This window comes from Crinia signifera, chromosome 12 (assembly GCF_055691185.1).
Source record: "Crinia signifera chromosome 12, ASM5569118v1, whole genome shotgun sequence".
Classification (NCBI taxonomy): domain Eukaryota; kingdom Metazoa; phylum Chordata; class Amphibia; order Anura; family Myobatrachidae; genus Crinia; species Crinia signifera.
In genome coordinates this window covers 66,798,859-66,812,794 of record NC_139228.1, presented here as the reverse complement: position 1 = coordinate 66,812,794, position 13,936 = coordinate 66,798,859, and the positions used below count along the sequence as shown (strand labels likewise).

The 13,936-nt window shown below is 43.4% G+C and overlaps 1 protein-coding gene across 5 annotated transcripts in view; it reads left to right on the top strand.

Annotated features, from left to right (window-relative positions):
- NIN (ninein) overlaps positions 1 to 13,936 on the top strand; it is a 101,387-nt gene that overhangs the window by 65,071 nt on the left and 22,380 nt on the right. For 4 of the 5 annotated variants that reach the window (XM_083166210.1, XM_083166209.1, XM_083166211.1 and 1 more), the window contains exons 15-22: positions 478 to 599; positions 2,357 to 2,880; positions 4,855 to 7,851; positions 10,147 to 10,272; positions 10,940 to 11,009; positions 12,403 to 12,618; positions 13,324 to 13,422; positions 13,569 to 13,691. In XM_083166210.1, the coding sequence (XP_083022336.1) occupies positions 478 to 599; positions 2,357 to 2,880; positions 4,855 to 7,851; positions 10,147 to 10,272; positions 10,940 to 11,009; positions 12,403 to 12,618; positions 13,324 to 13,422; positions 13,569 to 13,691 (4,277 nt within the window). The remainder of the gene's footprint in view (positions 1 to 477; positions 600 to 2,356; positions 2,881 to 4,854; positions 7,852 to 10,146; positions 10,273 to 10,939; positions 11,010 to 12,402; positions 12,619 to 13,323; positions 13,423 to 13,568; positions 13,692 to 13,936) is intronic. The other variant, XM_083166213.1, reaches the window with a different exon arrangement.

Below are 13,936 nucleotides of genomic sequence, written 5' to 3'. Positions count from 1 at the left end.
CGCGTGCATATGCGCTGGCCCCAGCCTCCGGGGGCTGCCTTTGCAGCAGCCCCCGGAGGCTTGATCGGGTTCCCAGGTTCCGGCGCATACGCAGTTTGGTTGGTTGCACAGAGAGAGGCATCCTGGAGGGAGGGAACACCAGGGATTGGCCACCCTAATCCTGGTTATTGTTCTCTGATGCGTTATAAATTATAAATGACAGGAGAGAGCCGTTATAGTGCAGTATTAACAACAGAAGGGCATAACTTATATATATTATTTTGGTACGGTAATGAGTATCCATAAGTGATTTGAATTCTGAGTAAGGGATGTGTCTGTTCCCCATGTAACATCCGCACCACCCCTTACCCCCTAGTTATTTTGTTCAGTAAAGCCCCTTGTTGCTGTTGTAGGGAATGCTGGATGAACATGCTTAATACAGCAGGAAGGTACTTTACTAACTGTGTAATAGTAATATAATAATGCAACACTACATAGGTATTGGATCCGAAGACAGCCCCCCATTGAACATGAGCATAGAGGCAGAGTTGGCCATTGAGCAGATGCGGGAACAGCACCAGAGGGAGGTGGAGCAGCTGACCGTGGAACTGGAAACAAAGGTGCGTGACGTGGCTTTTTCTATATCGTATTGTAATAGTTGTTATGTGTACGGTGTGTTCCCCAAACTCCGAAAATGTTCCTGTGGAAATGGGGAAAAATGCATGGAAATTAGCGCACATGTCAGTGCCGCCCATTACCAGTACAGTCTATATACTGGGCAGAGACTTTTTGGTTTTCTAATGAAGCCGAGCCACAACATTTTATAATTTTCATTAAGTGCTTACAGGTTATATCGTTGTCACTTCAGCAGTAAAACCGGGTGATACCGGTGTCCTGTGCCTTTAAAATTGGGATTGTTTTTGGGGCATAATCTTATTGGTGCATTCGTGCCCAACTCTTTCTCCAATGTTCAGCTGAATCCTAAAATTAACCCAGCATTCAGTGCAACCTTAACAGCCAAAATAATTAAATCCCAAATCTACGTTCAGGGGTGTGACCACCATAAGGAGATAATTAACCCATTTTCCCGACCGCGGTCGCAAAAACGCATTGGGTCCTGGGAACTTGTCCTGGGAATGTATCCCAGATCCTATGTGTTTCTGGACGAAAACATGTCATTTTCGGACGAGATAAATAAGCTGCAATTGAATTGCTGATGATGAACATCGCCCAAAACTCGCCGTAAAGGGCCACCTTTTTGGTACAGAAAATATCCAGCGGTAACTGAGTATCCCCTTTAATCTGCTATTTTATAACCAGTCCTTTGCAACAAATGTTGTAATCCTAAATACAGTACTTAGGGGGGTAATTCCAACATGCTAGGTTAATGCTGCCCAAATCCCCTTGCTACGCCGTAATGGGATTTGAACGCTTACACAGCCGCTTGCATACGCCTGCACAAAGGAAAAATAATCCAATGGTTGCTCACCTTCGAATGATTTTTCCTCTTTGTAGATGAAAGGTTGCCCAGGAGCTAGTTTTTGCCTGCGTGTCAGCCACGGGGCCCGAGTAGGCAGGAGAACGCCTGCATGCGCAATCCCACACCAGAGATGGGGACGAATGCGTCTGATTCAGTCCCTTAGTACTATGGGGCAGATGTATTAAGCCCTAACAAGGGTGATAAAGAGAGATCAGCATCCAGCCAATCACCTGCTAACTACCACGTTACAGGCTGTGTTTGAAAAAAAGTCAGTAAGGAGCTGATTGGCTGGACGTTTATCTCTCATTATCACCATTGCATTTATCTTAATGGCTTAATACATCTGCCCCAATATTAGGTAATTAGGGGATAACACTTTGGAAAAACTTTTAGAGCATGGAAAGCACTACCCAGGCAGAGCGTTGCGACAGGCGCACCGCGCCAAATGTTGCAATAAGGAGCACTGTAAGAGGGCACGGTTGTGGTATTGAGAGTTTGGTTTATTTAATGCTGATTATTCCTGGTCAAATTCTACTGATTGACCTGGTCAACTGAAATTATTTGTGTCCACTTTGGCCCCATTGATGAAACCTGTCTTTAAGGGTCATCAGCCGAGTGGCTGAGTCCCTTCTGCTCCCACAGGCAATTGTCCTCTTCCATCTGCATTTACTGACAAACCAAATGATAATCTGATAAATGTCATTTGGGTTAGAATCCATTATTTAGATCATCATTGGGAACTGCATAATGACATATCAGGTTGGCCATGGTATTATGGGGGTTTGGTCATTACTTATTGTGACAATGGCTCTACTCCTCTTTCTGAGACTTGTGTAAAAGAAATAAAAACATTCACAAATCCACAGGAAAAATTCTAACGCGTTTTGTTTATCTCAGACAAGTCACTACGAAGAGAAGCTAAAGGAGGTGAAATGCGTGTTTGAGAGAGAACAGGAATCCATACGGCAGAAATTCAAAGACGAGATTCACAAGGCGGAGGAGCAAACCAAACTCTTCAAAATGAGGCACTCTGAACTGGAAGCGGACGTCCAGAGGCTGAAAGAGGACCAGCAGCGAGCGGAGAGTGAGCACAGGGACCAGGTGAGCAAGATGGAAGCTGAATTCGGCCAACAGAGACTCCATCTGGTGGAGCAGGAAGCCGCTCTCCAGTTGCAGCTGGAGGAAGCCAGGCAGACTTACCATCAGGAGAAGGAGGAACTGGTCCAGAGAGCAGAGGATGCAGAGAAGGAGGCAGAACGTAGGCTGGTGGAACTGGTAACCACGTATGAAGAGAAAAGGGATCAACTGGAACAAACCTTAAATGAGCAAATATCCAAATTTCAGGAAAGACACGAAGTGGAGAAAGATACCTTAATGAGCCAATTAGTCGAACAGCACGACCAGGAGCTTCAGGAAGAGAGGTGAGTCCCCAGCAGATGACCAATTGCATGAGCGGATACTATGCAAACCAATTGCAGAGCTTGTATACAAGCTATATAACCATTACTAGAAATGCAGTTATAATACACACACAAGACCGTGCCAACTGAACCCAAATGTTCAGTGTCGTTGTTGGCAATGTGGATGATTATTCATCAGGATTTCCCAAACTCGGTCCTCAAAGATCCACACAGTGCACGTTTCCCAGGTCTCCTCACAGAATCACAAGTGAAAAAATGAGCTCCATCTGTGAGCTGGAGTATTTTCATTTATGTCTGGGAGTAATAAGTGTACCTGCGCTCCTGCCGGGTGACCTGGAAAATATGAGCTGTTGGTGGTACTTGAGGACCAAGTTTGGGAACCACTGGTATGCGTGATGTGATCCTGTTCATAAGAGCTTACACTCTAAACGGGAGCTAAAAACAGAGAAAAGTGAGAATTATGTAATTTTAGATAAATAAGAGACCATAGAAAAGCAAAGCGGTTCGCTTTAGAGACTCGAATCAGCAATATACATAATCCAATTTAATACGTTTTAGTGGAATATACTATTTTCATCAGAGACAAATGTCAGAAATGAAATTCAAACTTGTTAATAGGAAATGCGGTCAAAAGCCCGGCATTTGGGATCCTGGTGGTCAAAATCAGGACATTCGGAATCCCGGTGGTCAAAGTCCCTATGGCTCCCAGAGGAAAGTACTGGGGTTGGTGTTAGGAACTAGGCTGAGAGAAGGGGCGTTTAGGGTTAGGCTGGTGGAGGGTGGTTAGGATTAGGGGTTCTTACAAGGATGCGTTGGGTTTCTGTCCATCGGAATTTCCCGGTCTGTCTTCTTACTGCCGGGATACAGACTGCTGAGGTTTCTTGACAATCCACCGACGGTTAATTCCCCTGACAACTGACACACCAGGGAAATCCGCAGCTGCAATTAAACCCACTACACATGACCACACTGTGAAATATGTCCAGTGTCAGACTACTTGCACACTTGCAACCTAACATCGACAGTCCTCCATTAAAATAAGTGGTGAAAAACACATTAATAATAAAGGAATTGCACCATAAAGCCATCAAACAGAAGTCAAACAGAATATAATTTGCAATACAGATGTGTCCTCATGCAAATGTGCTGCAGTTGCACCAGACAGCTAATATTGAATCTAGATGTATGAGGACACATCTGTAGCTTAGCACGCAACTCATTGTAGGTGATCATTTTAGCATTGTTGCATTAAATTGGATTGTGCGTTTTACCAATTAGTCTGACTGCCGCCATCTGTGTGTGTGTGTGTGTGCGCGCGCGCGTGTGTGTCTATATTTGTACACACATACATACAGGAAACAATGGCGACACTACCATCTCAACAGTAATCTTAACAGCTTCAGGTGTTCACATGACACTGTTGTAAAGATTATTATTGAGTCCGAAGTGCCGCCGTTGTTCCCTGTTTGTATTGGCGAGGGTAGATGGCAGTCACCTATGGAGGACACCCGGCGAGTACCAGTGTGGTGTTTTCCTGTGTGCCGGACCAAACAAGACTTGATTTACTTATGGGAACATGGGGGATGCTAGTGAAAGTGTGACCACAAAATTGTACATAAATAATAATGCCAGAGAATGTTGATTCCAAAATATTTCAATCATCATGGTGGAAAAAAAAGCTAAATTATTATGTTTTATTATGCATGGGGTCCAATTCCCCCACCCCCTTGAAACTAGTTATTGTGTGCTGATTATTTCTCTTTCAGTATTTAATTTGCAGCTTTCTACTGTACTTCTCATTTGTGATTCACGCTTTAAAATCAAGAATCTTTTTTAAGAAAGTAATTTTGCTCTAAAATTTGCTTGATTTAGTTAAAAATTGAGGGTCATTCCCCTAATACAGAAAACACATGTTACAGATGGCCTCAAGCTTGAGTCCAATTTTTTCCCATCTTCTATATTGACCATGTTTAGGGAAAAGATGGAAACCGAGTCTAATAGAAAAATATCAGAATTAGAGGCTCAGTTTGCAAAGGACTATGAATCTGCAATGAAAAAGTATGAAGATGACCTGGACGGTGTAGATGAAAAGTTCCAAAATGACCTTCAAGCGCTTCAAGATCGTCATGCAGAGGAGAAAGCTCAGTGGATGTTGGAGAAGAGCGAGCTTCATCAAAAGAATGTGCGGACACTTGAGAGACTGGAAAAACTGGAAGAAGAAAAATTAATGTCTTGTTCCGAGCTTTTGAAAGAAATAGATGCTCTTGAGAATACCTACAAGGAACTGGTCAATAGTCTACAGGCTGAAAAGGAGCAAGCACAAAACGAGCTGGACCAGCTACGCGTCACTGCCAAACAAACTCAAGACGTTCTTTCCAGCAAAATTATTCAACTAGAAAGTGATTTGCGGGAGGAACTGACCGAGCGAGATGAACAGTTGTGTCAAGCGGAAGAAAACCTACGACACCTCCAAGAGACCTTAGTAAATCTGCAGAAGCAATATAAAATTGCAAAAGAGGAACTCAATTTGAAATTGTCTGCTTCAGAGGCACTTTACAATAAAGCATGTGATAGGACAGAACTAAAAAGAACTGAAATGCTTGAAGAAATTGCTAGACTTCAAAGCACAATCGATGAATTGAAGCATGAGATCATGTCTTTGTCTAAGGTTCAGGCCCAGTGTAAATTGTTGGAGAATGAGAATTTAGATTTGAAAAATGTTGTGCATCAACTCCAGAACAGGGCTGCTGTCCTGGAGGAGGATAAATGTGTCCTCAAAAGCCTCCAAACGCTGTCTGAGCAGGCCATCAAAGAGAATGTTTCTTTACAGTCGGAGGTCACTAGGCTTAAGAAGAAGTTTGACTCGACTCTGATTGAGATTGGCAGTGATAGGGAAGAAGAGTATTTAGGCAAGAGTGAAGGAGTTAAAAGTCAATCGCTAGAGGCATTAGATAGGACACTGATGGGCCAAGATGAGCAGTTGGGTCGTAAGGAACGAAATTTCAAGAATCGGCACAAAATTATTGAAAAAGTTGAAAGAGATCATGTTTATGAAAAAGACGACCTCAAAGCCAAAATATCAGAGTCCGAAGTACTTTATAAAGAAATGTGTTGTCGAGGAGATGTGAAGCGGCAAGAAATGCTTGTAGAAATATCTAGACTACAAAGTACAATCCATGAATTGCAAAATGAGATCACATCTTTGTCTCAGATCCAGGCAGAGTATATGTTGATAAAGAAAGAAAATGTAGAGTTGAGAGAAATTGTAGCTGATTTACAAAACCGCTCAATCATTCTAGAGGAGGAAAGTGCTGCTCTCCAGAATCTGAAAAGTGCACACGAGCAGACCGTAAAAGAGAACATTGGGTTCTTGTCAGAGATCTCTGAACTTCAGGAGAAGCTGAACGTGATTGCTAGGGCTTACGATGAACTAAGAATAGCCAACAAAAACCCAATTACAGAGAAATTGCAGGAAGACTTAGCTGATCGAGATGAAAAATTGTTCCAAGCAGAAAAGAATGTTCAGCTTCTACGTGAAACCATAGAAAAACTAGAGATGGACCATAAATTTGAGATAGAAGCATTGCACTCTAACCTCAAACAGTCGGAAACACTTCATAAAAACATTTGTGTTGAGCTGGAGAAAGAGAGAGAAGAAATCATTAGACTTCAAAGTACAATCAAGAAACTGAAGACTGAAATTGCTTCTTTGTGTGAGATTGAGGGAGAGTATAAGTTGAGAGACCAAGAAAATTCTAAACCTGCTTCTCCGCTCCAGAATGGTTCACTGTTTCTAGAAGATGACAGGGATGTTTTGAGGAGCCTGCAAAATGTTCATGAACAAACTGTCAAGGAAAATGTTCGGTTATTGTCTGAGATTTCAAGACTACAGAAGAAGCTTCCCTCGAATGAGAAAAAGATGAGCAAAGACCATGTCCAAGTAAATGACCCCGAAGAAGAGGAAGACCAGTTTGGGGAGCTGGTATTTCAACTACAAGGTGAACATGAAGTACAAGATCTAATGTACAATAAGCAGTATATAAAAACCCTAGAAAATGTGAACTTAAAACTTAAAAATAAAACAAAGGAACTTGAAGATACCACAGATGTGTTATGCAAACTAGAAAAGGGCTATAGGGACGTGAAAGCCGAAAATGATGATCTCAGGACAAAGGTGGTCGCACTTCAAGGAAAGATAAATACTTTAACCCTAGAGTATGACCAGGTAAAAAAAGCAATTAACTTAGAAGAAATTACCTTGCCTGAACTGGAGGAAGCTCCCATGACCATATCGGGCCTAAAGCTTATCTTCATGGCTGCCCAAAAGGAAAATTTCCAGCTACAAGAAAAGTTGAAGTTCATAGACCTTAAAAACATGGAAGCGGTTGAAAACAACAGATTGCTGTCCTCAGAAGTCTCATGGTTGCAGAAAGAAATTCACAACATGGAGGAAATGACTGAAGCATCATTGAAGCTTGAACAATTATATGAAGATGCCAAAACGGAAAACCATGAACTTAAAGCACTTGTTCAAATAATGCAGGAGAACATCTTGAGAACGGAGAGAATGCACGCGGTGAAGTCAGTGTGTGCTAATAAAGAAATTCAAACTGCTGACCGAAACTGTGAAATAAAAAGTTTACAACAGCATCTCAATACCGAGACACATTCTCCGAGACACCAGCTGCAAAGTAGTAGTGTGGAAAATGGCCACATCTCACCAGATCTTGAATATTCTAGTGCCTCTTCGGGAAATCCAAAACACAGTACCTCTGAGGACCTTCCCGAAACGCAAAAACGGATGAGCAAAGTAAAGGGTCATAGAAATCTTAGAACTGATTTTAATACACCGAGTAGTCCTGGTGCAACTGTAGAAGCGGAGTCAAGTTCACGGCTGAATGTGGAAATGGAGCAGAAGGCCGGAGGGTCTGGACTGCATGATGAGTTCCCGAAGAGGTTAGAACATCTGAGGTAATATTAAAGAACAATTATATGGTGTCAACTTCATCGACAAGCTTTTTGCTTCAACACTGCTTTCTACGCTTCTAGAACTAACACTAACAGCTGAGAGGAACATCGCAACTTACCAAATACCAAGCCTACCTCCTTTATAATACGGCTTTGGCAGTGTCGTCCGTCTTGGTGCAGGGGGTTCATCTCTCTTTCTGCTTTAAGTCTCTTACTTGGTAACCTACTGCGTGGCTTTAAATCAATTAATTTTCTGCTGGCAATTTAAAACCCCGATTTTGCGTCTAACATGTTTTCTTCTTTTTAAACTGTAAAACAGTGGTGGGCAGCTTTAATATTACTCAGGATCCACACCAGTGACCCCACACATGGTCTCCTCTTTAACTTTGTGTGGATGATTACAGTCAGACTAGAACACCAAAATATTAAGCTTTTTTGTGTGTGGAATGGTTTAAACTTGGGCTGGCCAAACCAGTCCTCGAGATCTACCAATAGTCCACGTTTTACAGACCACCCAGCTTAATATCACATTTTCAAACTTGCTGCATTCATTCCTAAATGACGTTGTCTACAGATCCACAGGTGGGATGGAAAACATGGACTCTTTGTAAATATAGAGGAGCGGTTTGGCTACCCCTGGTTTTAACATTCCTATCAAACCCTATCCCAGTTCTGCACATCAGTCACCCATGGTCCTAACTAGGTGAAGCAGCAGTGATAGCTACTGTGGAGAGTAACTTATGTTTACCAGAAATTTGGTCAGATAACCATTCCTGGTCTAATCTGCTACATAGAATGTGGACACTCCACATACATTGAGAAGAAGGCCAAAAAGAAGTCCTAACTGGTCAGGAGGACTGCTAGTTGCTCACCACTGCTTTAGAGATTTCTACCAATCTAACTTTTATATTTACCTCAATATGATCTACTATTGCTTGTATGTTTAATCTTGCTGCATGCCTTCTAATGACCTTATTCCAATGTAAAGCTGGTTATCTCACTTGTTTAACAATAAATATTTAAATATATCTATTTTTTATCGTAAGCACATTCCGTTAACCTTCTCTATGCAATCCTTGTAAGGTCGTCACTGGAATATTGGGGTATAGAGGATCAACACTGAGGTTTGGCTCTAAAACGGAACTTCTCCCCCTGTGATGGCTTTTTTATTTAAGTAAAATTTGTATTTTTTACCAGCTGGATAACCGGCAGATCAAGGTGGAATCCACCATTCTTGTTATAAACCCATTTACAGAGACCTTATCATATCATGGTTGGGTCATCAACTAAAGATAGAAGAGGGTTTTTTAGCTGTGGGCTCTGTCCTGTAGATCTCCACTTCTAGTACTTCATGTAGACCTTGCTGCCCTTAGGACTGAACCTTTCTCTCAGCATAAAGTGGTCTCCAAGTTCCCCTGTAAATTGGGCCCTAGATTATGGAATGTTTCCAGAAGAGGGCTCTTTGCGCCAAGAATATTGGCAGGGAGGACCTATATCCATAGGACTTCTGATGTACAACCACAACAGATGATCTGTTGGTCCTCTAAGATGTCTACAAGACTCGTCAGGGTACAATACACTTGGGTCAATCTTGAAATTGTGACCATACTTTTGTAGCAGATCTGTTAGTGTCAGGAAGGCACAGAGCCTCGGCTGAGAATCCATACCATGGTCTTCCATCCATATGTTCACCAATGCTTCCAAAAATACCAATTTTGGGCGTAAGGTGCACTGCATGGAAACTTCCATGCATACACTACTGTAAGGTCAGCCGTGTTAATCACTTGATGAAAGACCAAACCAGATTTTTATTAAATCTTGTTCTCTGTGCCCACTGTGATCAGATCTATTGAATCTTTTTCTCTGTGCCCACTGTGCAACACTGTGTCTCTATTAGTCTATACCTCCTTTATTTAGTACATGGGAATTTGTTACTGACAACAGGGCTTTAAAGGTGATTAGTTTAGACTATAGAGTCAAATGTAAGTGTCCAAATCCAGTGCGGAGTCTATACCCCAGTGTTCCAGTGTCCCCCGATGTACTTGTGTAAATAGATACAACATAGGTATTAAAATTCCATTTTATACAGTTACCTTATTGAGCTTATGATCGTAAAAGAATATAATTGGCTAAAAAATCTGTACAATATTGCATTGATTTTTAATTAAGGTCTGCCTGCGTCCTGTTGCACAGTATAAACCTAGCCAATGATATCAATATTACCCCACGTGTTTCAGTGATAGACCTGTTTGTCGCACGTAGCTCTTAATCAATTACAAATTCATTTCTGCCTTGTAGATGCAAAAATAAGCACTTAAAGGAGGAAAATGCTGCGTTATTGACACAGATTAGTACTCTGAGAGAGGAGGGAGACGTCTGTAACCAAAAAGTGTCTGAACTTCTGGACGCCTGTGAAGAGATGTGGTAACTCTGCCTTTTTGTTTTTATTTACTTATTTATATTAGAATCGTTTGAACCCTTTGAGTGCCATCATTGCTGTGAGCGATCCACAAAATATCCGCTAAAAAGAACCGCTAAAAATGTCAACTTCTCTCCTGATCGCACAACAGACATAGTTTTCTATTGCAACAAGGTCGGCATTGAAAAAGGGTTAATACATGCAAAATGCCGACATAGCAATGATCAACAAATGAAAAGGTCCACGTAACTTCTTCCTGTTTTTTATGTTTATTCCCCCCCCCTCCCCTCATTTTGGATTTTTTTTTTTTTTATATCCATGTGGACTCAGATTAGAAACGGTAAAGTGGCCCACGGGTACGCGGTCAACATTCTCCAGTGTCGACATTGACATAAAATTTTTGAAAAACCCATGTCGATCTTTTCACGTTTCATTCTTATAATTGTGACTACCTTTTTGTCTAGGTCGGACTTGTGCATGTCGACACTTTGTCAATGTTGACTTTGCACATGTTGACCAAGACACTATCGACCCTATGATCCATACCCTATGAATGGGAACCACCACAATCCCACCGTTACAAATGTTTGGAAATATTTATGCTTATTTTACGCTTTAAGCACGTTCCGTCTGGCGCATTTACAGCACTGTTTATGGTTTTACCGTTCGCAGGGTGAACCTTGAAACCGCTCAAAAGGAAAAACTGGCTTTGGAGAAGATGGTCGATATTTTAACAAATCAGGTAGGTTTTCTTCTCGTTGTATGTCCTATTTCTCCTTCATCCACCAGTGACTGCAGGGAGCATGGGCACTTTAAGAATTGTCATAGACAGTGTGGCCAGCTCCTCCCCTTCTACTTCCCCCAGACAGTCTTATTTTGTGCCCTGTGGGAGCTGGGTGCACTTTTGGCTTGCTCCAGGGCAAGTTCAGGAGAATTACTTTCTTTTTTTATTTTATACTCTGCAATCAGCAAGAGGAGGGTCAGACCGCCTCTGCCTATTTTACAGAGTCTTCCGGAAACTGCTAAGAAGGATCGGCATCCATCGTCCAGTCTGTTTGTAGCAATGCTGGTGTTTTATTGAACTAAATATTATAGGATGTAACTGAGGTGTTGACCCCTCTGTAGTTGGGATGTACCAATCCTTGCTGATAGCTCATTGGAGACGATGCCCAAAGTAGCCAATCGGCTTCTTTGGAAGATATGTTACAGAAGCCGATTGGTGCTTTGGAGAACTTCTCCATATTATTTCTCTCCAATGCTTGATACATCACCCTCTATGCCGTTTGTGACAAAAAGGGAGCCTTCACAGGTTTCAATGTAAAGCAGAGGTTTGCTGTGTCTGGGGTAGCTGTTTTCAACGTATAGACTGTTATTTGGTGTTACAAATTCCATTGGACAGTGGAAGGTGCGGCCTCGGATCTGAAAATGGGGGGCAATCTGCTCCTGCTTTAGGGGCCCAGTATGTTAATGAAGCAAAACTGTCACCAATTACTGTAGCATCTAGAGAGGGGACAACAGGGCCGGTGCAAGGCACCGGAGCGCCCCAGGCGAGGGGGGGTAGGGCGCCCCAGTGCCTACGGGATGGGGAGGGTTCCTGCGGCGCTGTGTGATCTGGCGGCGGGGTCCCTGCAGTGATGCGCGCTATCCGGCAGCCAGGTGGCGGCGCGGGAAGCGCTGATGGGTTTGAAAACTCGCCGCACGCTGATTGGCTGAATCTCAGCCAATCACCATGCGGAATGTTTTCAAACCCAGCAGCGCTTCCCGCGCCGCCACCTGGCTGCCGGATAGCGCGCATCACTGCAGGGACCCCGCCGCCAGATCACACAGTGCCGCAGGTACCCGGCACGGACACCCCTGCAGCCTCCATGCGAGGGGCGAAGTGCCGCCCTCCATTGGCTGGCACCCTAGGCAAATGCCTAGATTTGCCTAGTGGTGGCGCCGGCCCTGGGGGACAGGAAATTGGGGTCTCCTAAAGAACTTCAGCAGGTACATTATGGTATCTATGGTCTTTATAGTACACAACAGTCAACCTATCCGATGTAACATTTTTTGGTAATATGCGATGGCTGTGTTATGTGTTGTTTCGCTTTAAGTTATGGGACTGGATTTTAAGAATTTTTGTTTCACACAACAAGGTTGCAGAATCGAAGTCCAGGAATGATCAGCTGGTTTCAGAGAATGAGGAACTGTACTTGAAGAACTCAAAGAACCAGGATGACCTCCAGGATCTGAACCATAGACTTATGGTTTTTTTGAAACAGAAAGATAGGAAGGATTCTGCTAAAGTCCTAGAGGAGTGGCAGAAGGAGAAATGTCAAATGAGCGAGGAGGTGGAAAGCTACAGGTCAAAGGTACAGATGTCATATAGGTCTATCCCCGGTGGTAATCTATGCTGGATTCTCTTGGACAGGGCCGGCTCCAGGCTTTCTGGTGCCCCGAGGTTGTGGGTGCAGAGGGCAATCTGGGACAAATATAGGGGGAGGCAGGTGGTACCTGGTCAGCGTGGGGTCCGGGCAGCGCCTTGGGGCTGTGGGTGCAGTGACGGTCGGAGCGGGCAGTCCACAGTGTCCGGGAAGCACTGAGTGAGCAGACACTGTGGACAGCAGTGGTAGAATTTGAAAATTCAAAAGATAGGCCGGCCGATGATTGGCTGAGAGATAAAGCACTCTCAACCAATCAGCAGCCGGCCTATCTTTTGAATTTTTAAATTCTGCTGCCGCTGTTCGCAGTGTCTGCTCACTCAGTGATTTCTGGACACTGTGGACTCGCCGCTGCACCCGCAGACCGGACCTCAGGCTGCCCAGGTACCACCTCGCCTCCCCCTGTAACCGCCCTTAGGAGTCGGTGCCCTATGGAGCATCCCCCTGCTCTTGGACACTCAGTCAGGTTGACGGGATTGCTAGGTCCCATTGCACTTGTTGCCTGGAATGATGGATCTTGCGCAATGGGACTTGAGTAAAAATGACACCACTACCCTGGTGTAAAATTAGCAGGCACCTAGGGAAAAGAGAATGGTCAACCCATACACTCACATAACATTAATCTTCCTTCTCTAGATTTCTGATTCGGAAGCAGAGCTGTCCAGGGTGAAAGAGCAGAATCATTTTCTAGAGCAGGAGAACGCTCTTTTGAAGCAGGAGATTGAGACCAAGCAGGTGAGACTTTTAGCTTCCAGATGATGGAGCTAAATCCTTAGGACCCCTCTTAGCAGACGTTTGTGAATAAGCCCCTATGGCCGGCGCAGTCTAAGGATGAATAAGGTTTTATTTTAACGTTCACTCTGGTGTGTCTGACCTCACAGCTTTCCAGATGTTCGGAGATCACCGACCTGAAGAAGGAAATGTCGCTCTTAATAAATAAAAACGAAAAACTGCTGAAAGAGAAGGAGACGCTGGAGGAGGAGTTAAATAGCTGCGTGGGAAGGGTGAGACCATAATAATTAACTTTTTTGCTCCTTTACTTGTTTTTTCGACTTTATTTTGAGGATTATCAATCTCACAATGATAAAGGGGGATATTATATCAGCAGCGAGGTTCCAGCGTTCTGACCGTTTCTCTGGCACGTTGCAACCCCCAAGATTGCAGATGTTTCCTTACACCCCATAAAGTTACCTAGGTAATATAGCTGCGCATTAATTATTGACGTTGTGCGATATAGTGGCCCAATATA